Here is a 26,974-nt window from a genome sequence, read left to right on the forward strand (position 1 = left end):
GCTCACGGCCCAGCCGCTCCGCGGCATGTGGGATCTTCGCGGGCCGGGGCACGAACCCGTGTCCCCTGCATCGATAGGCGGACTCTCAACCACTGTGCCACCAGGGAAGCTCTAAAGAGCTTTATTAATAACCCTTTTATGTGAGGGTTGCTAGTCAAATGGTTTAAAATTAGCACTTTACTCAAAAGAGTTCTATAGAAAAATGAATGTTTTCGAAGATTCTATTTTAAGTTAAAAAAAATCCTGTCATTTAGTCACATAAAATTCTTTCTGACTTTACATATAGTAAACCAAATTAGTGATAAAAATAAGATCTGAAGTTAAAGCTTGTATTTGTGTCACAAGGTTGAATTAAAGAAAATACTTTATCAGAGGATGGCCACTGCACAATTGCAGAGAACCTCCATGGTATGATTTCTTGTATTTTTTTTTATGATCTTGTATTTATATATATTATAATTTAGCTAATTTTATTGTTTCTTGAAGTCTCACCTATTTTTATGTTTGAAAGTTAGAGTCAACTCTTTGAGGGTTTAATGATATCAGTAAACTCAATGTTTTAAGCATGAAGATATTTGCTAAACTAAGTTGAATTAATGGAGAATTCTATTGGATGCTTGATGCATTGTATTAAATTGCTGGTTCAAATTAAGTTCACATTAGGTATCAATGAATGCTATTAGGTTCCTTTGATGAAATTATCACTAATAGCAGTCCGCTTCTAGAAAATGAATTTTTATGCCCCACAAAGATAAAATTGTCTTCCCTTCACAGATCTTGCATTACAGTTACCTGTGTTAAACCCAGTCAGTGACTAAAGAGAAAAATCAGTGTTATCTATCCACGTATTATGCAGTTACAGACAGTTAACGTGCAAGGGATTTCTAACACGATTCTTAAGCACTTTTTGCATGTTACCTTTAGGCTGCTACCCTGCAAACACCCTCACATTTTAGAAGCCACTCTGATTTTGGGGGGATTACTAACTGCTATGGTTAAGAATTCTTTGGGAAAGTACCATGCTTATGCAAAAAATTAGATCTACTTTTAAGTTCAGGAAGACTGTATTTTTAGTAAATCTAAATAAAATGTTTTAATTTCCCTTGAATTTAGAGTGCGTTTGTACTTCCCAGTAAGATATCAACTGAGCAGCAGTCTTTAGTGTTAGTGAAGAGGCTTCTAGCAGTTTCAATATCCTGCATCACGTATTTGAGAGGAATATTCCCAGAATGTGCTTATGGAACAAGATATCTATATGGTAATATAATGTTTATTTAAAGACTTTCTTTAAAGATGTTATTTTTATTTTGGCTTGCTCTAAAATGATAATTTTTGACTTAGAGATTTTGTTTTTATAATGACAGCTTTATTGAGATATGATTCGCATATCTAACAATTCACTCATTTAAAGTGCACAATTCATTGATTTTGGGTATATTCACCACAGTCAGTTTTAGAACATTTCATCACCTTAAAAGGAAACCCCATACCCATTAAGTCACTCTCCACTTCCCCCACTTCCCAGTCCTAGGCAACCACCGATCTACTTTCTGTCTTTATGGATTTGCCTATTCTAGCCATTTCAAATAAATGAAATCATACAATATGTGGTCCTTTGTGACTGGCTTCTTTCACTTGGCATATTGTTTTTAAGGTTCATCCATTTTGTAGCATGGATTAGTACTTCATTTTTTATGGTCAAATAATATTCCATTATATGAATATACCACATTTTATTTATCCACTCATCAGTTGATGAACATTGGGTTGTTTCCACTTTTTGGCTATTATAAATAATGCCACATTCCTGTACAAGTTTTTGTGTGGACATCTAAGTGATTTTTTTTAAGTATATTCAATACCTTTGAAAGCACTTAATCATAAAAATTTCCCTTAATCTCTCAAGTATAATATCACCTGACATTATTCTTATAATGATGAAGTAAATAGCAAAAACATCCTATTTATAGCCTCCTACAGTGGTAGTGTATGTTCTTGTGTTATTTTAAAGAAGTAAAATAGAGCCAGTTTATACTATAATAATAACTTATTGCCTAGCACATAATGTATACCTAACATTGTACACCAACTCTGTGGGCAATATGTTAAGCACCATGTTATGTATGATATCTTGTTAGTTCACATTACAGACCTATGAGTTAGATATTATTCCTACTTTTCTGATAAGGAACCTGAGACTGAGAGACCTCATCCTTTCCACTGTATTACTTATTGCTTCCTTACAGGGCTCTATCTGATAGCCTGTTAACTTCTTGGCCTTTTACAAGTATTTTACTGGGATAAGAGTCCATAGCAAATATGCTAAGACTCTTGGATGACAATGGCATGAAAGTGTTATATCTAAGTTTCTATAGCTTTGAAAATGGAAAAATTTTTCTACCCATCAACATACATCCTAATCATTATGATGCAATTTTATAAAAAGGATAAAAAGATTATTTATTTCCATGTAAACTTTCTTCCTTTAATTATATTAACATCAATCATCTGGAAGTTAATTACCATTAATAATAAACCTGTAATACACAGCTGAAGAAAATAATCTTCATTTAAATTTCTACTTGTTTGCTAATCTTAAGTAGCTCTATATTTATATCATTATTTTTGCATTTAGATATGTGTGTCAAAATTCTGAGAGAACAGAAGAATTGTCCAGGATCTACACAGTTATTGAAGTGGTAAGTGAAATACCTAATGAAAGAAAATTATTTTTTCTTAAATCACATTTTTTTGTGCCTTGGATACCTTTAAGTGTTTAACCCAGTTTTAGTGATTCCCTCTTTAACTCTGTATACCATTTTTGCAGGTCTTTGGATTTTTGCATTAAAATTTTACTTTATTTCATGCTCCATGTGAGCAGGCTTCACTTTCCTATTATTGTTCCTCACAAATAGCTGCCAGATATTTTCTATCTTCCTTTCCTTCCATCCGCTATTGACATTTTATATTTCTGCCACATTGTTTTGTTTTATTATTTTAAGCTAGTTAGTAAGAAGGAAGCTTTAATAATAAAACCGTGTATTATTTAGTAATGAGATAATATGGAGACTTATTAAAAGAACTATTTTCTGGAAGTGCATTCAGTCTAAAAATGAATCCTTGATTATTTTTTAGGATGTCCGGATGCTATGATGCTTTACAGAAAAAATATGTAAGTCGGTATCTCTTTATCCTTTTTTTCTACAGTTTATATTCTACAAATGTAACAGCCGTTACATGTAGTAAAAGATTAACTTAAACTAACTTGGGCATAGGCCAGTCCAAAGCTGAAAATTTGAATATTTTAAAGACTGATTTTCAACTCATTAAAGCAAACAGAATTAGTACTTAACGAATTTTGCCAAGTTTTGGTTGTTAACACTCATTTGTATTAATAACACATATTAACTTACAAAAACTTAATGAATTAAAAAGTCTTTTAAAATAGTTTATTCATTAGTTTCACATCCCTTCCATAATCATGTTTATACTAATAATTTAATAAGTTATTTCTTCATGAGAGTTCAGAAATAAATTTACATGTAGTCTAGGTTAAATTGTGACAAGCCTTTTTGTATAGTTACTTAGCTTATGTTTGTATCAATATATACAAAGAAGTCCAACTCTAAAAAAAATTATGAAAAAGATAAAATTTTATCCATGGTCACCAACCTCCCTCATTAAGACATAATGTATTTAATATTCATTAAATATTGAGTGCCTGCTCTGTGCTAGGCACGTATTCTAGGTAGGAGCTGGGTAAGCTAACAGTGGTCAACAAGACAAAGAGGGTCCCTTCTATAATGGGAAAATAGTCAATAAAACAAGGAAATTAGATAACATCCAATAGTGTTAACTGCCATTAACATTTTAAGAAAAAGTATGTGGCAAATGGAGAGATGGGGTAACTTTAGATAGGGTAGTCTGAGGAGCTTCTCTGAGGGGGTGATATTTAAGCTGAGACTTGAATTAGAAGAAACCAGCTAGGCACTGATTTTGGGAGAATATTCCTGACAGAGCAGCAAATGCAAAGAGTTGGAGGGGAGTTTGGAGAGTTCAAGGAACAAACAGAAGGCCAGAATGATTAGAGTGTAGTGAGCAGTGCAAGAGAGCAGCAGGAGATAAACCTGTGGAGATGGACAGGGCCAGAGCATTCAGAGCTGTGTAGGTAAAGAGTTTGGATTTTGGGACTTCCCTGGAGGTCCAGTGGTTGTGGTTAAGACTTCGCTTTCCAATGCAGCGGGTGCGGGTTCAATCCCTGATCAGGGAGCTAAGATCCCACGTGCCTCAGGGCCAAAAAACCAAAACATAAAACAGAAGCAATATTGTAACAAATTCAATAAAGAGTTTAAAAATGGTCCACATCAAAAAAAGAAAAAAAAGTCTTTAAAAAAAAAGAGTTTGGATTTTATTTTAGGTGTAAATAAAAGCCATTTGAAGGTTTTGAGTAGAAATGTAACATCATTTGATTTATATTCTAAATTAAAAGAAAAATCACTCTGAACTGCTATTTAGAGAATGTACTGTAGAAGGAGAATAAGATTGGAATTAAGGAGAATGACACTTAATCCATTACTACAGTACTGATAAAAAATAATGGTGGCTTAGACCAGGATGGCAAAGGAGAAAAATGAGAAGATTCAGGATATACCTGGCAGAACTGAGTGGACTTGTTGACGTTTGGTTCTGGAGTATAAGGAAAAGATCCAAATCAAGGATGACTCAGATTTTGGCAGATTACTTGAGTGAATGATTTCCTGTGATTCTCTTTTCCTATAGTCTCCAAAGCCTCTTCCCTTTACTAAATGAGGAGGGCTCTGAACTCTCTTTTTCTCTTTTCAGAATCAGTTCTCATATTGGTAATATTTAATGTGTTATTTCACAATACATATTTTCCTTGTAACTGGCAGTAATGCCCCTGTTTGCTTAAGTTAGTGATATGAATTTCAACTTTCAGTAAGTCAACTAGAAATAGATATTTGGGGGAATAGAGAAGGATATCTGAGGTATTGCTTTACGTGCATCATATGAAGTCTATTTAATGTAAGATTATTTTTATTAGGAATAAATGTTGAAATAGGACAAAGAATTCTTATGGTCCATCATGCACAAATATTTTATAGAATAAAAATAAGATTTTTATAAACTACTATGTATAAAATAAATAAGCTGTAAGGATATATTGTATAGCACAGGGAATATAGCCAATATTTTATAATAACTAAATGGAGTATAACCTTTAAAAATTGTGAGTCACTATGTTGTACACCTGAAACATATAATATTTAAACTGTGATAATAAAAATTTAATTAATTAAAAAAATAAGATTTTTGTTCTTTGTTTTGTTTCAGCTAAGGTTGGTTGTTCTAGCTGTAAGTATTTTTAAATTGTATATTATTTTTTAAAGACTGTCAAATTCAGCCTTGCTTAATTAAATAACATTAAAACCACCTATTGATCATGTCACTTGATACAAACTACTGATCTATTCAATGGAAAAGTAGCTAATATTTTGAGGGGGTCGTTTTGTATTTTGTTTTACTGAATTCATTTAATATTTTAGTCTAAACATCCAATTTAGTTCTCCTTGAATACTTAGCCTCTACAATTTACTAAATTGTAAATTATTTTTAAATAGGTATATACTAATCCAGAAGACCCTCAGGTAAGTATGCTTAAGTTATTAAAAAAAATAATGCCAAAAAACCCCCATAATGCCTCTAATATCTATAAGTAACATAAAAATATAATAATATCCAGTGCTTTTAACTGTGCTTTTATCAATGCACTTTCACATATATTTTCAAAATTTGAAGCTCATAAAGACTTTTTTGAGGTAAGACAGGGCTTGTATTGTTATATTTAAACAGATTAATACACTTACTACAAGAGAGATTACGTGACTGAGCCTAGGCCACAAAGACAAACCACTAGAAATAACCTAAATCTCCTGACTTCTGGTTCTTTGCAATATTTTTTAATTATATTCTTTTTTTAGAATTATAAAATGTTTGAGTTTGAGAAAAATAAGATACTCATCCTTAATCTTTGAATATTCACCCCAATCCAGTCACATCTACCTGTTCATCTGACAATTAAAGGAAAGAAAGGGTTATAATAAATGAAAGGGAAAACCAGAAGACAAGAAACAAAGGGGAAAGATCTACTGAGTGCTTACTATTCCTAGGCTCTGTTCTTTGGGGTTTCATATGCATTATCTCATTTATTCATTATAACCATCATGAGGTAATATATCATTATCATCTCCACTCTATAGATGAGGAAACCTAGACACAAGGTTTCTTGTGTAAGGTCATAGTGGCAGAACCAGAATTTGGACCTAAGAAGGCCAGTTCATGATCTGAGTGCTTACCCATTACACTATAGCTGTTACAATATCGTGTTTCCTTCACTCATGGAGAAGCAGATTTTTAAAAAAGAAAGAGAAAGCTAACCCCATCCCTAAGTGAGCAATGGAATATAAAGAAAGCAATAACAGTATTAGAGCTTCAAGAGAGCTAGGAATGTCTTTTCTTTGATACTATAAATTAAGCCTACAATTAATGCTTAATATATGCCCATGGTGACGAAATCATATGGGCAAAGGCTATGAATTATTTGATTGCTCAGAAACTAACTGTTCAGAAAATGTACAGAAAATGTACATCTGAAGATGTTTTATAGTTGCACATTTTTTCTTTCAGTAAAAGAGCAACATTGCTGATGCACTAATATTTATTGAATGCTTAGTGTGCCAGATACTTTATTAAGGGCTCTATATAAATTATCCCATTTGATAAATATTCATAGGCACCAATGAGATAGGTACTATTTTCAACCCCTTTTATTAGCTGGGGAAACTGAGACTTAGGGGGCTTAAATGACTTGCTTGTGGTTACCAAGGATTGAAGCCCTGTGCTTAGTCATTCTGTTAGAGGAAGAGATGTGCTGCCTCCCTCACCTGCCTGCTAAGGAGTTCCTTCCCTCTGGTATGTAAAACATACATTGCAATGACCGAGGGAATAAGTATCTCTCCAACACTGAAGCCCCGAATCCCAGACCCTGGGAATTGACTATTAGGACTGGAAAGTTTCAATGGACGAATAGGGATTAACATGCAGAAAAAATTATTAAATAAATGGTGAGTCATACAAAAGCTATATATAGCTACTTGGCCACCAGTACTGTATATCAGATTCATAACTGCAGTATTTTCTATTTAAGACAATTTCAGAATGTTACCAGTTTAAATTCAAGTACACCAGTAATGGACCAATCATGGACTTCATAAGGTATTGTTCTATAGTTTTCTTTTTGTATTACAGATTACCACTTATTAATACTATATAGCTAAACTTCAGGAATAATTCTGAAACTTCTCAGACATCCCCAATTAACCATCAAGGATACAAAATATTCTTGGAGTGGCTGCAAGCCAGAATTCTGTGGCTAATTATATACTGTTTTGATTGTGAAACAGAGCCAAAGAGTAGGAAAGCCACTGTATGCTTAAGTTATTAGAAATACAATAAAGGGCTTCCCTGGTGGCACAGTGCTTAAGAATCCGCCTGACAATGCAGGGGACACAGGTTCGATCCCTGGTCCAGGAAGATCCCACGTGCCACGGAGCAACTAAGCCCGTGCGCCACAACTACTGAGCCTGCTTTCTAGAGCCTGTGGGCAACAACTACTGAGCCCGCCTGCCACAACTACTGAAGCCTGCATGGCTAGAGCCCGTGTTCCACAAGAGAAGCCACTGCAATGAGAAGCCCACGCACAACAACGAAGAGTAGCCCCCTGCTCGCTGCAACCAGAGAAAAGCCCGTGCACAGCAATGAAGACCCAGTGCAGCCAAAAATAAAATAAATAAATTTTTAAAAATTAAAATAAAAGAAATACAATAAAAGTCCATCATTCGTTTCCTTTAAACATCTTGTATAAAATGCATATTAATTTAATATATGTAAAATAGTTTATAATAATAATATTAACAGTGATATTAATTTTTATAATAGTGGGATTAAAACACATTATATCACAATTTTTAACTTAACAACTTAATGCTTTAATGGGAATAAGAATCTCAAGTAGTAAAATGGGAAGTTATGTTATTAGAAGCCATGGGTGCTATAAAAGAAATTAATGTGTGATTCTCTTCCAGTAAAAACCAAAGCAGTGAATCTAGTATGTCATCTGCTGACACCAAGAAAGCAAGTATTCTTCTCATTCGCAAGATTTATGTTCTAATGCAAAATCTGGGACCTTTACCTAATGATGTTTGTTTGACCATGAAACTTTTTTACTACGATGAAGGTACTATTTCCAGTTCATCCTGTTTCAGTTGGTATCTGTATATTTTCTTGTCATTGAAACAGTTTCCATCCCAAATGTTTGTAAGCACCTAAATTGTTATATATTTTTTGAAATTATAAAATTTATATTTAATATCAGTATTTGAAAAAATATACACAACTTCTCCAGTGGTCTGAACATGTCCATGTGAAGTTCAACCTCATTCATAACTAAGGAAGTGAAGCAATGAGATACCATTTTTCAGTTATCAGATCAGTAAAACTTGTAAAATCATTGTTGGCAAGGGTGTGGGAGTAAGCAGGTACTTTTGTATACTCTTGAGGGAATGTATATAGGTGCCATGTAACATTTTAAGAGGACAGTTTGGCAGTATCAAAATTTGGCACATTCTCTTTAATCCAGAAATTCTGTAGCTAGAAGAGTACCTTGGGAATATACTTAGACAACCTTGCAAGGTTATATGTTTATGAGGATTTTCATAATGTATTGGTTAAACCAGGAACAAACTGGAAACAACCTTGAGTTGTTTATTGGAGGACTGAGTAAATAAATTATGGTGCATCTATATAGTAGTGCTGTGCAAGCTATTTAAAAGAATGTGCTGATAAATTGTTATCCAAAAAATATTAAAAACAGATTAAAAGGTGATGTTAAAGGGCTTCCCTGGTGGCGCAGTGGTTAAGAATCCACCTGCCAATGCAGGGGACATGGGTTCGAGCCCTGGCCCACATGCCGTGGAGCAACTAAGCCCATGCGCCACAACTACTGAAGCCCACGTGCCGTGCTCCACAATGAGAGAAGCCACTGCAATGAGAAGCCCACGCACTGCAACGAAGACCCAACGCAGCCAAAAATAAAAATAAATTAAATAAATTTTTAAAAAAAGGTGATGTTAAAAACAGCTAGGTACAGAAGAGTATGACCTCATTTGTATTTTTTAAAGAGATATACATGTATTTATTATATAATTTAAATATTATATATTATATTTATTATATAAATATATAAAATTTATACTTTACATGCATCATATCTTCTAGAAGAACATAAAGCATCAACAGTAATAACTAACATTTATTGAATACTTAACTCTGTGCCAGTTCTGTTCTGAGCATTTTACAGACTTTAATACCACAGTGACCCTATGAGGTAGGTACCAGTATTTACCCCACTTGACAGATGAGGAAACCAAATCAAGGATGACAAGTAGTTTCCTCAAGGTCACGTAGTCAGTCAAGTGTAGGGAAAAAAGTTTACCTTTAAGGAATAAAATAGGAACTTGGAGATAGTAGGAGAGTGATTTTTACTTTTTATTATATGTTCTTCTATACTATTTGAAATTTCTTTAATCTGCATATATTTTATAATAATAAAAATTAATGTATTTTCTTCAGTTTCATGAACAGCACAGTTTATACTTACTTTTCTGCAGTTACACCCCCAGGTTACCAGCCTCCTGGTTTTAAGGATGGTAATTATGAAGGAGTGATATTTGAAGGGGAGCCTATGTACTTAAATGTGGGAGAAATCCCAACACCTTTTCACACCTTCAAAGTAAAAGTGACCACTGAGAAAGAACGAATAGAAAATATTGATTCATCTGTATTATCACCAAAACAATTAAGAACACCACTTCAAAAAATTCTTATGGACAAAGATGATTTCAAAGATGAACAGGAGCATTACATAAGTGTAAGTATATTCAAAGAGTTATGAAGAACAAGAGTAATGAATGTTTGATTCAATTCTGAGGACTTTAATAGCTATAAATATTTATTACAATCATAAACTCAAGTTTGGAAGGGACCTTAAAGAAGGTTAAGGTTTGTGGTTTTAAAACTTTTTACCTGGATGCAAACAACATTATTCTCAGAAATTTAAAAGCACAACTACTGTGAATGAAGTAGGGAATGGTCCTGGATGCCCAGCCACTCACCACCTCATCTACCCTCATGGTGGACTCTGAGGAAACCCCTTGGTCTGGAGTGTAATTTGAAAACCACAGAATTCCCTAGTGCTCCAGTGTTTAGGACTCAGCGCTTTCACTGCCAGGGCCTGGGTTCAGTCCCTGGTTGGGGAGCTAAGATCCTGCGGCACGGCCAAAAAAAAAAGAAAAGAAGACCACTGAACTACTCTAATCCCCCAACGAATGCTGGAATCTTTTCTACCATACAACACCCCTACTAAGTGCTCATGCTTGAATTTCTTCAGGGCCTGGAAATTCAGTGTCCTGAAGCAGCCTGGAAGTTCCTGGAAGGCAGGAAAAGTGTCTTATCTTTTTAATCCTCCTGTCCCTAACACTTAGATTTACGGAATGCATTCTCAGTATTGGTTGAATGAATGGATGAATTGAAGTATAAAAAAAGCTTTTTTTGTTATAGCCTCACTCCCAGAAAATCTTTCATCATTAATATAATTATTCTTTAATCTCATCTTTGTTGTCTTCTCCTGTCTCATTTTATTCTAAATTATGACCACAGTTCTTATGTATAGAGATTGACTATTCTGATTTAGGTTCTGTGGCCACATCCTTACAAGTAGAAAATTCAGTTTTTAACCATTTCAGTCAAAGAATAAGGAATTTTCTTCCTAAAACCTAAATCCCAGTCTTGCCTTATAAACAAATATGGCTGGGATTTATGAAGCGTTCTTTAAAATATTTAAAGCTCTTTGACAAATGTCACAAAGGGAATAATAATTATAGACATTAAACCTTTGCTATTTCTACCATACCATAACTGTGCTTATCCTTCCCCAACTCCCTGAAGAGGGTTGGGTCATATTCAGAGTTTATGCTAATATCTATACAGAAATTCCAGAGCTACAGAAGCAGTAGCTTGTTGTGTGACCATGTCTAATTCAGTGTTCTCAAACAATAGTAAGATCTAAGTGTTCTTAGAACCATCATACATTTTTGAGAAAGTTGTATATTTTTATCATCTGCCTTAAAGCAACCCTGCAAAGTAAAAAAAAAAATAGGATTTTATACTTTGAATAAATAAGTTGCCTTATTATAGTAATTATAGGGCCACTATATTTCTAGCAAGTGTAAGGTCGTTGTAGTGTTATGTTATATTTAACCTTCACATAAAACAAATTTGTTTATAAATATTCTACCCAGTTGTTTTAGTTTCTTTTTGAAATATGTCCATTTTTTCCTTCATGTAATTATGTAGAATGATTTTGACATTGAAACTAAAATGGAAGAGCAGGAAAAAAACCCTGGATCTTCTGAACTTGGAGGTAAGGAGTTAATGAAAATGTAAATTAATTCACTTCCAATTCAATTTTATACCATTTTAACTATTTTTTTTTAACAGAACCAGGTGTAGTTTGTGAAGAAGATGAAACTGTGAGGTCTAAAGAAAGTCCAGATCTTTCAATTTCTCATTCTCAGGTATAAATTTGACAGTTCTATCTCACTTCTAATTTTATTTTTTTCAAAAGACAGGTGCTTATATGCTTATTTAGTTATTTCTCAGATTTTCTTATATTCTAGGTCTTTTAGAAGAAAATTAGGTATTAAGAATGCTTATTAATAAAATTCGAGAATTATACATTGAAAAGTTTTGAGTATTTTATTGGTTGATTTGTTTAGTAATGAACCTAAATACTGTTCAGAGAATCTCAGAATTTCAGAGCTAAATAAAATCTTAAGCAATTATTAACTCCACAACCCTTTGTATTTACATATGGACTATATAATACATTTTTGTTGCCTTGGAGCAGAACATGTTTAATTTTGTTATCTACACACAGTAAAATCCTGAAATAACATTTAGATAAAATCAACATGAAAATAATGGGACTGATGATTGTCTGCCTTCCTTTGCGCGGCCCTTCTTCAATGGGGGTGGGCTGAAGTTCTTATCTTCTGGAAGAGTGGTGCCTAGTGATAATTTGGGACTTTCTGAATTCAGTGAATGGTCAATTGCGTACAGTGTCAGTTTCACTATCTTTACCTTTGCACTTTTTATGACAGTAAGAACCAACACAAAATTATTGGTTTTCATTAACTCAACATAGCAAGACCCTAAATTTTATGTGATTGAATTTTTGACCCCTATTATTGTTATGAAAAACTTTTATTATATGATTTTATGTGGTTTTGTGTAATTATTTTCTTTTCTAGGTTGAGCAGTTAGTCAGTAAAACATCTGAACTTGATGTGTCTCAAAGCAAAACAAGAAGTGGAAAAATCTTTCAGAATAAAATGGTAGTAAAAGCATCTCTTTAGATTTGTTTTCCATTCTAACCTTGTAATTTCCCCCCATATTTATTTTGCTTTTAATACTTCATTTATTGGACCAACGTTTGGTAAGCACATACTATGTTTCAGGTACTTTACTAGGTGCTGGAGGTATAACTTGTTCTTAGATGAAAATGTAGTAATTGGAGGTCAACAAGCAGTGATACAGGGCCATAGTAACAGTCTGAATAGGCTACATAGAGGCACAAAGGAAAGAATGGTTAATTTTACTGAAGGTACAGTAGAGAGAGGAGGGACTTCCCTGGTGGCGCAGTGGCTAAGAATCCGCCTGCCAATGCAGGGGACACAGGTTCGAGCCCTGGTCCAGGAAGATCCCACATGCCCTGGAGCAGCTAAGCCCGTGCACCACAACTACTGAGCCTGTGCTCTACAGCCCGCGAGCCACAACTACAGAGCCTTCGTGCCACAACTACTGAAGCCCGCGTGCCTAGAACCCGTGCTCTGCAACAAGAGAAGCCACCCTAATAATGAAAAGCCTGCATGCCGCAACGAAGAGTAGCCCCCACTTGCCCCAACTAGAGAAAGGCCGTGTGCAGCAATGAAGACCCAACGCAGCCAAAAATAAATAAATTTATTTAAAAAAAAATAGAAAGGGGAATCCAGGAAAGGCTTTGAGAAGTGATGCTATCATCCAGACTCCCAAGGAAATTTCCTAGAACACCAAACTGTTCCCATGTTCTATCTTGTAAATGGACTATCGTGTTAATAAGACATTAAAAATGACTGTTTTATGAGTTGTACTGAATAGAAATTTGTATTTATTTAGACCCTTAAGTTACTCTCAAAGGTTCAGAGGTGAAGAAAAAGCATTCTGTAAAATGTAAGGAAACAAATAGCACACTCTAACAGTGGTATGCTGGAGCATTTGTTTCCAACTCTTTATTCAGTGACATCATGTTGACAGCTTGAAACTGGACATGATGAGAGTATTCATGGCATGGAAATCAGCAAATGCCTCAACTCAGGATTTCTTTCTCCCAGAGAACTGGTTGTTAAACATTTACCAGAACACCACTGATGATAGTGCCATTTTTAGGTATCCTTTTTTTCCACATTCTCGATGGGAAGTTAAGAATTGGTAGAAGGCAGCGTTCAAACTAGTGTGCTGAGAAAAGCAAGAGATAAAAGAATTTCAAAAATTACTACCTCTAGCAGCAAAATGTTCTTCCTAGGCAGCTTCTGTTTAGGATGAGTATCCTTTACTATCCTTTACTCCACCAAAGTACTCCTGTATTTGAGAATAATGACTGAATTATGGTTAGAAAAGGGCAGGAAATGAAAATATTTAATAATATATATACTAAGGAAGTTATCATTGAAAAGGACATTGCAAGCATCAGAAAATAAGTATGTACTTTTAGAGAATAATACTATGGCAGCTAATAATTTGTCACCATCTAATATTCATTTTAAAAACTGCATATGTAGCATTATTCACAATAGCCAAAAGGTGGGGGAAAAAACCTAAATGTAACAGATGAATGGATAAACAAAATGTGGTATTCTGTTTTTTTTTTGTTTTTTTTTTTCTGTACGCGGGCCTCTCACTGTTGTGGCCTCTCCCGTTGCGGAGCACAGGCTCTGGACGCGCGGGCTCAGTGGCCATGGCTCATGGGCCCAGCCGCTCCGCGGCATGTGGGATCTTCCCAGACCGGGGCACGAACCCGTGTCCCCTGCATCGGCAGGCGGACTCTCAACCACTACGCCACCAGGGAAGCCCCAAAATGTGGTATTCATACAGTAGACTATTATTATTCAGCCATAAAAAGGAATGAAGTACCAGTACGTGCTACAACTTGGATGAACCTTAAATCATTATGTTAAGTGAAAGAACCCAGTCTCTCTCACACACACACACACACACACACACACACACACACTATATATACACATATATATACATATATATTATATGGTTCCCTTTATATGAAAGCCCAGAATAGGGATTTGTATAGAAACAGAAAGTCTTAATGCTGGCGGGAGGATGGGGGAATAGGGGAGTGATAGCTATAAGGGTACAGGATTTCTTTTTGGAGGATGAAAGTGCTGTAAAATTGACTGTGGTGATGGTTGCACAACTCTGTGAATATACTTAAAATCACTTAATTTTGTACACTTTTAAATGGATGAATTGTATGGTATCTGAATTATATCGCAGTAAAGTTGTTCTTTTAAAAACCGCATATAGCTGCCTGCGGTTGAAAAAGCATGTTTGTTGTTCTTTGAGAAATAACCAGTTAGTAATTATTCTATCTTTGTGGAGGCTAATGGAAATCAACAAGTAAAATCTTCTAAGGAAAATCGGAAGAGAAGTCAGCTTGAATCTGCGAAAACGGTAAGTCTTATAATAATATATAGGCTGAATAAAATAGCAAGTCTCAGAATATCATTACTATAGATTAAATTTAATGATAAATATGACTATATTCCTGGATATACCTCAGAGCTCTGGTATCTAAATCTTGTTTAAGTATATTTGATTCTAAAAAATGGGGTGATTTTTAAATAAAATATGCTATGTGGTTTATTAATTTTTCCATGTAAACATTTACTGTCTTATTCCATGAATGATCTGAAATAGTTGGAGGAATTTATAAAATAAAAATCAACGTCAGGGAACTTCCCTGGTGGCACAGTGGTTAAGAATCCACCTGCCAATGCAGGGGACACAGGTTTGATCCCTGGTCCGGGAAGATCCCACATGCCGCGGACCAACTAGGTCCGTGCACCACAACTACTGAGCCTGCACTCTAGAGCCCGCGTGCCACAACTACTGAAGCCCGCGCGCCTAGAGCCCATGCTCTGCAACAAGAGAAGCCACTGCAGTGAGAAGCCCGCACACCGCAACTAGAGAAAGCCTACGCGCAGCAACAAAGACCCAATGCAGCCAAAAATAAATTAAAATAAAATAAAAATTTAAAAGATCTATGTCAGGAAAAATATGAATAGAATGAGAAAATGAGAGTACAAGAATATTCAGGCCATTTTATTTATATAGAATTAGAATTGGGCCACAGGTTTGATCTGAGCTTTCTAGAGAAAGTAGAAACAAGGTAAGTTACCAAATCCACATGTTCTCTAAAAATATAGCATCTCCTCCTAGTACCTTAGAAGAAAGAAAATTTTCCTGACCTAAATCTTGTAACAGTTGTCTTATATTTGGAACCTTATTTTACCAAATCAGGTAATGTATTTGTCATTTCTGAGATAAATATTTATACTTTTTCAACCAGAATTTTTATTATTAGTAGTAGGTTAAAATTAGATAACTGAAAACTTAAGATTCTTTTTAGAAATCAAGTGTTAAAGGGGTAATCTCAAAAATATACTAGTTGGTTAATACTGTTTTCAATTTATATATCTTAAGAAGGGAATGGAATAACCTTATATATTAGGTTCTTTAATTTTTCCCCCAGTGTATTAAGCCTTAATTTTTTCTGCAAAATCATAATCCAATTTGTATCATTAGTGAGTTTTACCAGAAAAATAAAAGTTTGATAACTCAGAATCTTGTTAGCAATTTTCCTAATTCACCCTCCCATTCATTCAAGGGTGCAATGAATTTCTAAAATCTGTCAGGCACTGCTAAGCACCATATACAAAAACAAAACATGATTTAAATCTTACATGATGCCAAAGTGGAATGTTTCTCTATTTGCAGCTCATTTTTTAATCTCTCCCCCCTCATTCCCCTCAAAATATTTTACTATTTTGAGAACATAATGTCAAATCTATCTTTCTAACTACTCCAACATCCCTAATGAAAACCTTATACTTTGTAAGGCTATACTTTCAGCAGCCATCAGGATATATAAATATGTCAATAATAAAATTTACCTACTTTTAGAGAACCCAGCTATCCTATCTTAGGAAATGGTATGTTAGTTACAATTTTTTAAAAGAAGAAGGGAAAGAAGGAAGGAAGGAAGGGACCTCAGAGGCATGAAAAAGCTCAAAACTTAAAGACATTTAAACTGGAAAGTATCTATTCTTAGTAGTTGTTTTCTTTTGACAGGTCCTTCATCACCTTGATTCTTCTAGTCAAGAGTCAGTGCCAAAAAGAAGAAAGCTTAGTGAACCAAAGAAAAATACATAAAAAAAATTTTTTCTGCATGTTTGCAAAGTTCTTCACAACATTTAAAGGACATTATATTACTGTTTTAAGGTGTGTTTGCCCTACCTCTGAAAACTTACATGTAGTCTTAAGCAGTTAGTACACTAAAATTAATCCTTAGCTGACTATCCTATTGTGATCCTTAATCTTATCTGAGACAAACTCAGGAGAACTTTTGAATAAAAAGTACCAGTGTCATAATTTGTTATGTTAATTATCTACTCAATATTGATCTATCTTCCATTTTGGTGGACACTTTCTTTTAACATATATTAAGGTCCTCTAAAGCCATTTTTTGAAGTAAATAATGTTTATTTTGGTATTAAATTTTGATAGTAATTCACTTTTTACTTGTGTTAAAACTATACAATTTAACTGGCTATGTCTGTCATGTTATTAAAACAATGTTCTTCAGTACTTTGATATAGTGTATTAACATGATAATATATAATGTACAATTAAAAATCGGTGCTTTAACTTTTTTAACATTTTTTACTACAAGACAAAATGATTTTAAAGTCTGCCATTTTTGGCAGCATAAATAAAATATTGTTCAGCATCTAGACTCTTTCATGGCTTCTAATTTTTATTTAAATAGCAGAAAATTTTTAGGCACTAATTTTGAGATCATTTCAGTAGATGTTACTTTGCAAGAGTTGAGCACGCTTTCTAGAACTTTTGAGTGGTAGTGAAAGATACTGTGCTTTTAGTGAGAAACCTGGGACCCGGTTCCAGACTTGACTGTTTTCTGTGCTCTAGAAAAGAAAAGCTTAAAACTTGGTCTGTTTGCCTCTTGCATTTTCAGCAGCCATATTCTAAAAACATATATTATCCGTGGGCTTGCCAGTAACAAGCACTAATAGCGAATGTTAGAATGAATGCTATGGTAGAAATGTGCCTATTCTGTTTAATGTAAACCAAGTAAACGTCCACAAACTGACCCAGATCGGTTTTTTCTGCAACAGGAAAGTTAGGGATAAGCTAACTGTCGAAAACAACCAATTTTTAAATGTTTATGTATTCTTAGCTTTATTGGATCCCAACCCATCTCACCTAATTGTCACAGTACAGTATACACTGCTACAGTAACACACCTGCTACACTGAGGTTGACCAACAGAAACCTTTGTAGATCGGCAGCTGGTGATAGCTCACCGAACGCTTTGATTGGCCGGTTTAATGGCGGGTGGGGAGCGCAGCCCTCTTTCCTTTCTCTACCAAGGTTCCTTCATTGGGTTGACCAGCTGTCAGGTTGAGCCCAAACCTGCCTCCTTTTGGTGGTGTTTGTCTGGATCGCAACGCAATAGCCGGGCGGGGGGAGAGCCTCCCCTCGTAAGCTCCGATTGGCTGAACTCAACCTTGGAGGTTTCTGATTGGTCCAATGAAGAAACCAAGGTAGGTTGCCTAGTGATCCTGAGGAAGCTGATGTGTTATTCCTTCTGTGCATCGAAGGATCAGGAAGTTTGTTCTCTCTGCGTGGCTGAGAAGTTTTTCACCTACTCGGACGGGGGTGGGGGGTGGGGGTGGGGACAGGTGTCCCCCTGAAATAGAGCGCAAGCTGCAGCCTGAGTTTGGCCGTAACCCAGGAAATAACGTCAGGTAAGCAACGGGGGAAATATCAATACATTTTCTAACGTCGAAAAAAAAAAAAACCTCCAAATTTTTCATTTTGTGGGGAGAGGGAGGTTTTTATTTATTTAATTTTGGGGCCCTTGGGTTTTTTTTTTCAAATAGGGTCTTTAACTAGTAAATGTCCAAGGGCGATTAATTTTTCAAAGAAAATGCCCCATTATTTTTTTGCCCTGAAGATTTAAAGTTTCTTGGATTGGATTAGGATATGAGCTCTATTCACCGTGCCAGATAGGGTTAGTGCCTTTAAGCATTTATTTCATGCTTCTCTTCTTCTTTCACTCTTCTTCCCACCTCCCGCCAAGAATTATTTGAAATATAGCCTTGTACAAAGAATCTTTTGTAAGTCACTTCATTTGTATTTCTTTTTTAAACGTTTACATGCATTTCTGAGTATTCATTTTAATCAGTATATATTTATCGAGCAGTTACAACGTTAAAGACATTGTGCTAGTTGCTATGGAGAATATAAAAACCCAAGAAGACAATATCCCTGCCCTCAAGAAGTTTACAGTTGAGAGACAGCCATACCAAAAGAAAGACTATAATAAATACTTTAAAGGAAGTAAGTATAAATAAAGTTGTGTGAAAGTACAGCTGAGGAGAGACCTATTCTGGCTATGGGACATAGGGGTAATGGAGAAGCAGATTCACTGAAGGCTTTACAGTGGGTCCTCAATAGGACTTTGAAGAATGTGTAGAATTTAGAAAGGAAGGGAAAAGGGAGAGAACTCCAGCCTGTACAAAGGAGAGAGGTGGAAGGCATGGACATGTTTGAGAAATGGTTTAACAGTACATAATTGGGAGTAATGGAAGATATTGCTAGAAGATAGAATGGGATCCAGTCTCTTGAATGCATTCTTTTGATCTTGAAAAAGCTATTTTCAGTAATTGCTGATTTAAAATATTTATTGTATTTCATCTTAAAAACTGACATTTAGATATATCTAAAGTATGCTAACTTTAAACTTTATCACACATGGTAGTGCAATTTCTCTTGACTGTAGATTTTTAAAACAACTATAGTGCATGGTATAAAAGGGCTTGTGCTCTGATTTTTTTTGTACTTGAGAAAGAATCTGCTAATCTTTTAACATTCTCTTGCCAGTGCTTTTTGTTGTCAGCTGTTTGTGTATTTGCAAGGTGGCTAGCCTAGGGATAGAGATGAAAGTTTTCTAGCCATATGGAACTACTACACATGATCTTCTGAGTGTTATTCTCTAGACTGGTAATCTCCAAAGTGAATGCATGAAATGAGTCATTAGGGTTTGGGAAGGAAATATTAGAACATATATTTCTATTTAGTTTTTCTTAATTTTTTTTTTACTATTTTTTTGTGTGTTTTATAATGAACTGTTGAATATTTATAGAAATTGCACATAAATTACTGTGTGCTCTTCGGAGCTGGATGCTCACAATTTTTTGCTGTTCCATATTATTTAACTTGGGGAGAATCCATTTTGTGAAAGGAATCACAATGATTATGTGATTAGGTTATGCACAAGAAATCAGCAGGCTTAAAAGTCGGTCCTGGGCTTCCCTTGCGGCGCAGTGGTTGAGAGTCCACCTGCCGATGCAGGGGACACGGGTTCGTGCCCCGGTCCGGGAAGATCCCACATGCCGTGGAGCGGCTGGGCCCGTGAGCCATGGCCGCTGAGCCTGTGCATCCGGAGCCTGTGCTCCGCAACGGGAGAGGCCACAACAGTGAGAGGCCCGCGTACCACAAAAAAAGAAAAAAAAAAGTTGGTCCTTTCTACTGGTCTTTAGAATTAATGATTTGATTTCTTGTCAATGCCTCCAGTGGAGTTCAACCTATTGTACTTTGGAAAAGATATTGTTATCCACCTAATTTTTTCTGGTAATTACTCTTTCCTTTCTTTATTTAAGTTTGTAAATATTTCTTACCTGTATATATTTTTAGTATGCATGTATGAATATCTAGATGTTTATTTACATAAGCACACATATAGATATTTTTTCATCACCCCCTCCAGAGACAGGTAAGAATGACCACTTTAACTCACCGGGCCCGTCGTACAGAAGGAGGGAAGAACTCTGAAAAGAAGGTGGAAAGTGAGGAAGACACTAATCAAGACAGAAGTCAAGACAATGAGGACACTGAAGACTCTAAGGATATCCGCCTCACGCTTATGGAAGAAGTATTGCTCCTGGGACTAAAAGATAAAGAGGTAATGCAATTGGATTTGCTAGGCTGTCTCAAAGACTTAAATATTGGAATGTTTTTAGGAAGTAATCTGATAAAATATTTTCATTAATACTAAATTGGCCTTAGAATTGTGCTTCAGCCATCTGGGGGATGGGGGAGTTTGGGAGGATGGTTGATACTTGGAGGGTAAAAGCCAGAAGTATAATTCTTGAAGTATAATTTAATTAAAAAATTACTCCAGAATTTTAGAAGATGTAACACAGTATAAAGTGTTTGTACTTGTAGTTTCCCAAGTGAGATTGATGGTGAAATAACCTCTTATTAAACTAAGAAAGAGGGCTCACACATTGAAGTCTTCTTGAGCTTTGGGGAGAAAAGTCTTTTAAATGAGAAGACAAGGAACATGTATGATTAGCTGTCTTACAAAAATAAACAGGGGTTGGTTTCTTATAATACAGAAGAATAACTTCTATTCTGTGTATCTTTATTTTTATTAGTGGTTTTGGACAAGCAGAACAGCTATTTTTTAAAAAAATATTTATTTATTTATTTGGCTGCGCCGGGTCTTAGCTGCAGCATGTGGGATCTTTGTTGCCGCGTGCAGGATCTTTAGTTGATGGCACGTGGGATCTTTAATTGCAGCATGAAAACCTTAGTTGTGGCCTGTGGGATCTAGTTCTCTGACCAGGAACCTGGACCCCTTGCACTGGGAGCAAGGAGTCTTAACCACTGGACCACCAGGGAAGTCCCTCTATTCTGTGGATTTTTAGAAGTTAAATATCAACAATTGATGAGGATTATTTTAGAAAATGTTTTAAAATTAATTACAGCTTTCCCTTTTTTCTAATTTTTCCCTTATTAACAGAACATCTATTTTATAATGAAATTAGTCGAGATAGCAAATCTTGTGATACAACCAAATATTTTCTTGGCTTTTCTATTAGTAGTATACATTATCCTTCACTTGTAATTTAACTTTTTATTGTGTTTTCCCATCACTTTCTTCGCTAATGAAGAGGTTATAAAAATATACAAATAGAGGCTTCCCTGGTGGTCCAGTGGTTAAGACTCCGCGCTTCCAAAGTAGGGGGCGAGGGTTTGATCCCTGGTTGGGGAACTAAGATCTCACATGCTGTGCAGTGCAGCCAAAAAAAAAAAAGGATATACAAATAATATTTTAAATAATCTACTTCCTTGTTAAGAAGACTTTGGTGAGTACAAAAAGAGGCATATTTATTATTGGCCTCAGTTTTGAAAACTTATCAAATTAAAATGTTACTTTATATTAAAAAAATACTAAATGTGGCTTTGATTGTTGTTCTTAGAAATGAATTGGTTACATACATCTAGTAATATCTGTTCTTTTCTACATTGACTCCTCAACTTGAGAATACCCTTATTTTAGTTTAGTTTAGTTTTTCTTTACCACTTTTCCCTTCTCTGATTTTTGTCATGTCAAATTACCAACTTGAACAGAAATTAAAAGACTTGTTATAGCCTGTGTATTATTAAAACTAACGTTAGAGACATGCCCATGTGTACTTGGCCAAGATGCAAATATATCATAAAATCTTGCCCGGAAGAATATATTCCTGTTTGCTGAGAAAGTTGGTGAGGGTCTAGTTTTATAAAAGTCAAATAAATGAAAAAGCAAAACTGACTCTCTAAGAGAAAGTCAGAGTAGGTCTGAAGATTAGGTGGTATAAATACTATTTTGAGATGTTTACACGGTGCCTAGGAAACATTCAATCACTAAAACAGAAGAGCATATTAGATCTAAAAAGCTGTTTTGTTTGTTTTAGTTTTGAATAGGAATGATTAATTTCCTGCTGAACCTAGGTACTAGAATTTTTGCTTCTGTTCTGTAGCAAAACTGCCTTTGGACTTGTCTTTGTGTGTTTCTAAATTTACAATAGTTAATATAAACTTAAGGAAATAGGATAAAAAAATAAAGGAGCTTGTTTAGCGCTATGATCATAGTGCATATTCAACATATTGGTGAAATACTGTATAAAGATGGGCAGATAATATCCACCTTTTGAATTGTTTGAATTTTATTTTTGGATAGCTGATAAATTAAGTTTTTAACTTTCAGTTGGCTCAGAAAGAATGAGAAATGATAAATCCTTAGGCGTACATAAATAGGAGAGGTCAAACCTTCTGATTTATTAAAGTAGTAATAGTTGTTCCAAAATGCCAGCTACATAACTTTCTCTAAAAAATACTACATTGATTTCCAGCTCAACTTATTTTCTTCTTATCTCTCAAACCACTTGTTGATTTATTTAATCAATGTTTAATGTGCTTAGCATTATACAAATACTAAGGTAAATATAAAATAGTATAATATATTGTCCCTGTCCTCAAGAAACTTGCATTCTAGCTGGGGAAACAAATAATACGTCTTTTTAAAAATTAAGTAACCCAAAAAAAAAAAAATAAGTAACCCAAAACTCCATCAACAGAAGAGTGGATAAAAATGAATCATTCATTTATTTAAATGAGTATAAATATATTTTTATATAGAATGAAAATGAACATTGTTACAAAACATGTATGATTCTCATATATGTTCAACAAAGGAAGCCAGACACAAAAGAATACATATTGTATGATTATGTGTATATAAAATTCAAAAAACTAAACTATGGTATCTGGGATTGCATATTTAGGTGGTAAAACATACAGAAAAGCAAGAAGGGGATTACCATAGTTGTTAGGGTAGTGAGGAGCAGGGGAGGAGGGGAGTTTTAGTGATTAGACAAGAGCATGAAGGGGTTTCTGGGTGCTAACAGTTTTCTATTTCTCTACTTGGGGAACGTTTCATGGATATGCACTTGGGGATAAATCACTGAGCTTTTCACTTTTGTGTACTCTTCTGTGTGTGCATTATATTTCACAATTCAAAAGATTTTTAAAGAAGTAAACGACAACTAAAAAACAGCAAGTGTTTCCAAGTTAGAACAGTGAGAGCAGAGGAAGTTGGAGAGAGGAGAGATCATCATAAGTGGAAATAATCTGGGGAAGAACAGAAGGCAGTAAAACCAGCTGGGCCTGTAAGAATGGATAGGATTTACATAAATGGAAGAAGGGAAGGGAACACATTCTGGATGAGTGAGCAAAGGTTTCATGAGCTTGATGAATTTGGGAGATAATTGAGTACCAGTATGACTGAAGTAGATGGTGTTTTTAGAAAACCATGAGATTCAGAATTGACAAATTAGACTCAGATCAGAGTAGGAATGATTTTAAGTGCCAGGCGAGACTTAGACTCTTTCCTTTAAGTAAAAGAGGATCAGCCTGATGAAAACAGCAACGTCCATTTCATTTTTGTGTACAATTGAAGGATATTTTTGCTCTGTGTTCTTTGTGAGTATATGTTTTGGTATGTATGTAATTTCTTGTTTTTTCATGGTTTATTTGTGACATGTCAAAAAAAAAATTGCCAGATGTTAAACTTTGCATCCCAATGTCTCAAAGTTAACTTTTGCTGAAGAGTTTCGTAAAGTTTAAAGTATAGAACCTAATGCTATAATTTTTTAAATTATGTTTTAAAAAGCCTATATGTAAAAAATAACATAATGAGACTAATATTTCAAGAATTGTAGACCTAGAAAAAAATGACAGCAGGTCATATAGTCAGATTGCTTGTGAAATATTACTGTCATCCTTTCTTAAGAGTCTTCTGAGTAGTAGCTGCCACAGACTAGTTTAAAATATTAAGCTTCATTGTCTTGTGAAATAATCAAGAAATTTTTATGTTGAAGAGTCTAACCTTTCAAATACGTTTAAAATTAGATGTTACCTCAGTTCAATAACACTGACCTCAACTGAGAAAATTAAACTTGACCACCAGCCTGACCAAAATAAAATAGATTTATTTCCTGTTGAAATCAAGATCCTGTTTATTTGTCATTATTGCCTTTGTTAAGAGTTTTGATATAGATATTTGTATTGATTCATGGACAGTTAATGCTTTAATTAAATTACTAATATATTTAAAACTTCTTTATGAAAATCTTTATAATTAAGTTACCTGTAAGAGGAGTGAACCTACTAATACTTTTGACTTTTGGCCATAATCTTTTAAATTTGGATAGTGTTTTTTAACCCTCTTCCCTTCCTTGCAAAGCTCTTGCTTAATAATGCCATTTATTGAGTGCTTACTAAGCACTGTGACATAAAAGCTTTTCACCATATTTCTCATGTCACTGGAGTAAAAATCGACAAGAAGTATTGTTCATTGGTATTAGGGAAATATATTTTCATTCGTTTAGTCACCAAAAATTTATTGAATGCCTCATATATGTCAAGTGCTGAATATTAGAAGAGAACAAAAACAATAGTCCCTGCTTTTGAGATTACTTATAGTCTAGTTGCCTGGGGATGGCTGGAGAAGTTAGGAGGGGGTCAGGAAAGTCAGTGGACTGTTGGAGTACAGTGCGATATATGCATAACTATGTTCTGAGTACTGAGGGAACAAAGAAAGACATCTAACTTGGATGGGTGTAGAAAGTAGTAGGTGGGAGAGGGAAGGAGAAGATATACTGGGAAAGACTTCTGGGAGGGGATAACTCTTAACCTGAATTCTGAAGATAAGCAAGAGTTAGTCTGTGAAGAGAGACAGTTTCTAGGAAAAAAGAACATGAGCTGGATGTTTGTAATAATTTCAGTGGTTTGCAGCTAGAAAAATCACAAATATTTGAAAAAAATCCCATCTCCTTTAAATGAACTCAGATGTTTTGAAACAAGTACCAGAGCTGGACATCCAGTTTTGTGTTTTATTGTTTAACTTTTCAAAAATTGTGAAATATAGCACATTCAAAAAAGTGTATAAAACACATATGTAAAATTTTACAAGGAATTTTAAAGCAAACACTCGTGGAACCACCATCAATAGAACATTAAAAGAATCCTGGAGGCATCATCTTGTGCCCTTCCCTAATCACATGCTGTCCTACCTCCCTGTAGTTTTAACATGTGTATATATCCCTAAACAATATATTTTAGTTTTGCCTGTTTTTAAACTTTATGTTTTGGGATTACTACTGTCATGTAGTCTTTTGTCCAATATGTTTGAAATTCATCCATGTTGTTGCATATAATTTAATTCAGTTTATTGCAAGATAGTATTTCATTATATGAATATATGACCATTCATTCTACTGGTAGATGGACATTCAGGAGTCCATTATGAATAGTGCTGCTAACAATATTCTTGTACTTACTAATTATGTTCTTTCAAACAATGTCACTCTTCATACGTATATAAAAATGATAAACTGAATAAAACTTTCATTTTAAATTATAAAATATGTTAATGCTAAGCTTTTCAAGCTTACTAATGATCCTTCATCAGTTATAATTTACTCATTGTAATTTATTAGCAATGGGAGATTGGAAGTGCAAACATTTTTAAAGCTGGTAAAAAAATCTCAGTGAACAATCAGTAAGTTAAAAAAAATCAGTCACAATAAGTCAGTAAACAACTTGTGGATGAATGGCTATAGAGGGAGAAAATTGCTCCTCTTTGAAAGTTGCTCAGTTCTAAAACATTTTATTAAAATCAAAAGATTAAAAGTGTAATTTATAATTTAGGTCACGACCTGGTCTTTTAGTTTCCTGATAGCACAAAATGAACAATAAATCTCGTCACTAGTATTGCCATTGTGAATAGGGCAAGTGTATCAGAAAGACTCGTTTGTCAGGTTTTGTGGTTTTTATTAACACAGGCTGTTATTAAAAAAGAAAAACTTTTGTTTTGCTTTTTAAAAATTATATCTAGTCATATAACCACAAAGAATTATTTACTTTTGGTACAAAAGGAAATAAACTGGGAGACCAATGTCCTATTTTAACAGTAGGAAAATATAGTTTAAGCTGTTTTCATTGAGAGCCTGCCTCTCTCTATGCTCCCCCAACCACCAGTGGCACACTGTTGTCTTCTAAAATATCTGGTATTGATATTAAGACAAAACCCACCCACTTAAATTTGGACTTCTGGCAGTAACCACTGACTCTGTAAACTTGATGGGAGCCATTTCATCTCTTTTGTCTCCCTCTTCATATTTTATTAGTATAACATAAAGCTTTCAAAACATTTTGCACTTTCTCTTGCTTGATCCTGTAAGGCAAATATTATCCTCTCTTTATGGGAGTCAAAGTTAAACTGGCCAATAAATTGTGGAATTTATGTTCAAACCAAACATAAATATACTGAAATGTTTTAATTCTCTTCTCATTTCCTTTTCTGTATATTCTGTAACTATTTTCTTTGTTGTTGCCATGGGGACTACATTTAACATCCTAAAGTTATAACACTTTAATTTGAATTTATACCAACTTAACTTGAATAAAATAGGAAAACTCTGCTTCTGTATAGCTCTATCCCACCCCTTTTAGTTCTTGATGTTACAGAATTACATCTTTATACATTTTGTGCCCCAAAAGTTAAACTAATTATGATGCATTAGTCTCTTAA

The 26,974-nt window shown here is 34.5% G+C and overlaps 2 protein-coding genes across 4 annotated transcripts in view; both read left to right on the plus strand.

Annotated features, from left to right (window-relative positions):
* The first annotated feature begins 351 nt into the window (after positions 1 to 351).
* On the plus strand, positions 352 to 17,259 carry HORMAD1 (HORMA domain containing 1). 2 transcript variants are annotated; one of them, XM_029229897.1, is made up of 14 exons: positions 352 to 408; positions 1,114 to 1,258; positions 2,636 to 2,699; positions 3,136 to 3,172; positions 5,353 to 5,373; positions 5,640 to 5,666; positions 7,226 to 7,293; positions 8,163 to 8,314; positions 9,747 to 10,006; positions 11,491 to 11,557; positions 11,635 to 11,711; positions 12,447 to 12,530; positions 14,848 to 14,919; positions 16,600 to 17,259. In XM_029229897.1, the coding sequence occupies exons 1-14, from the start codon at positions 376 to 378 to the stop codon at positions 16,678 to 16,680; spliced, it is 1,188 nt and encodes a 395-aa protein (XP_029085730.1). In that variant the 5' UTR covers positions 352 to 375; the 3' UTR covers positions 16,681 to 17,259. The 2 variants fall into 2 exon arrangements, with proteins under 2 accessions (XP_029085730.1, XP_029085731.1); XM_029229898.1 differs by lacking the exon at positions 5,353 to 5,373 and having other exon boundaries at positions 376 to 408; positions 16,600 to 16,705.
* Positions 17,260 to 18,116: 857 nt separating this feature from the next.
* GOLPH3L (golgi phosphoprotein 3 like) overlaps positions 18,117 to 26,974 on the plus strand; it is a 37,467-nt gene continuing 28,609 nt past the window's right edge. Inside the window, exons 1-2 of one of the 2 annotated variants that reach the window (XM_029230545.1) lie at positions 18,117 to 18,296; positions 20,321 to 20,515. In XM_029230545.1, the coding sequence (XP_029086378.1) occupies positions 20,333 to 20,515 (183 nt within the window). In that variant the 5' untranslated portion in view covers positions 18,117 to 18,296; positions 20,321 to 20,332. The remainder of the gene's footprint in view (positions 18,297 to 20,320; positions 20,516 to 26,974) is intronic. The other variant, XM_029230546.1, reaches the window with a different exon arrangement.

Source organism: Monodon monoceros, unplaced genomic scaffold (assembly GCF_005190385.1).
Source record: "Monodon monoceros isolate NGI ecotype Baffin Bay Population unplaced genomic scaffold, NGI_Narwhal_1 Super_Scaffold_18, whole genome shotgun sequence".
NCBI classification, from domain to species: domain Eukaryota; kingdom Metazoa; phylum Chordata; class Mammalia; order Artiodactyla; family Monodontidae; genus Monodon; species Monodon monoceros.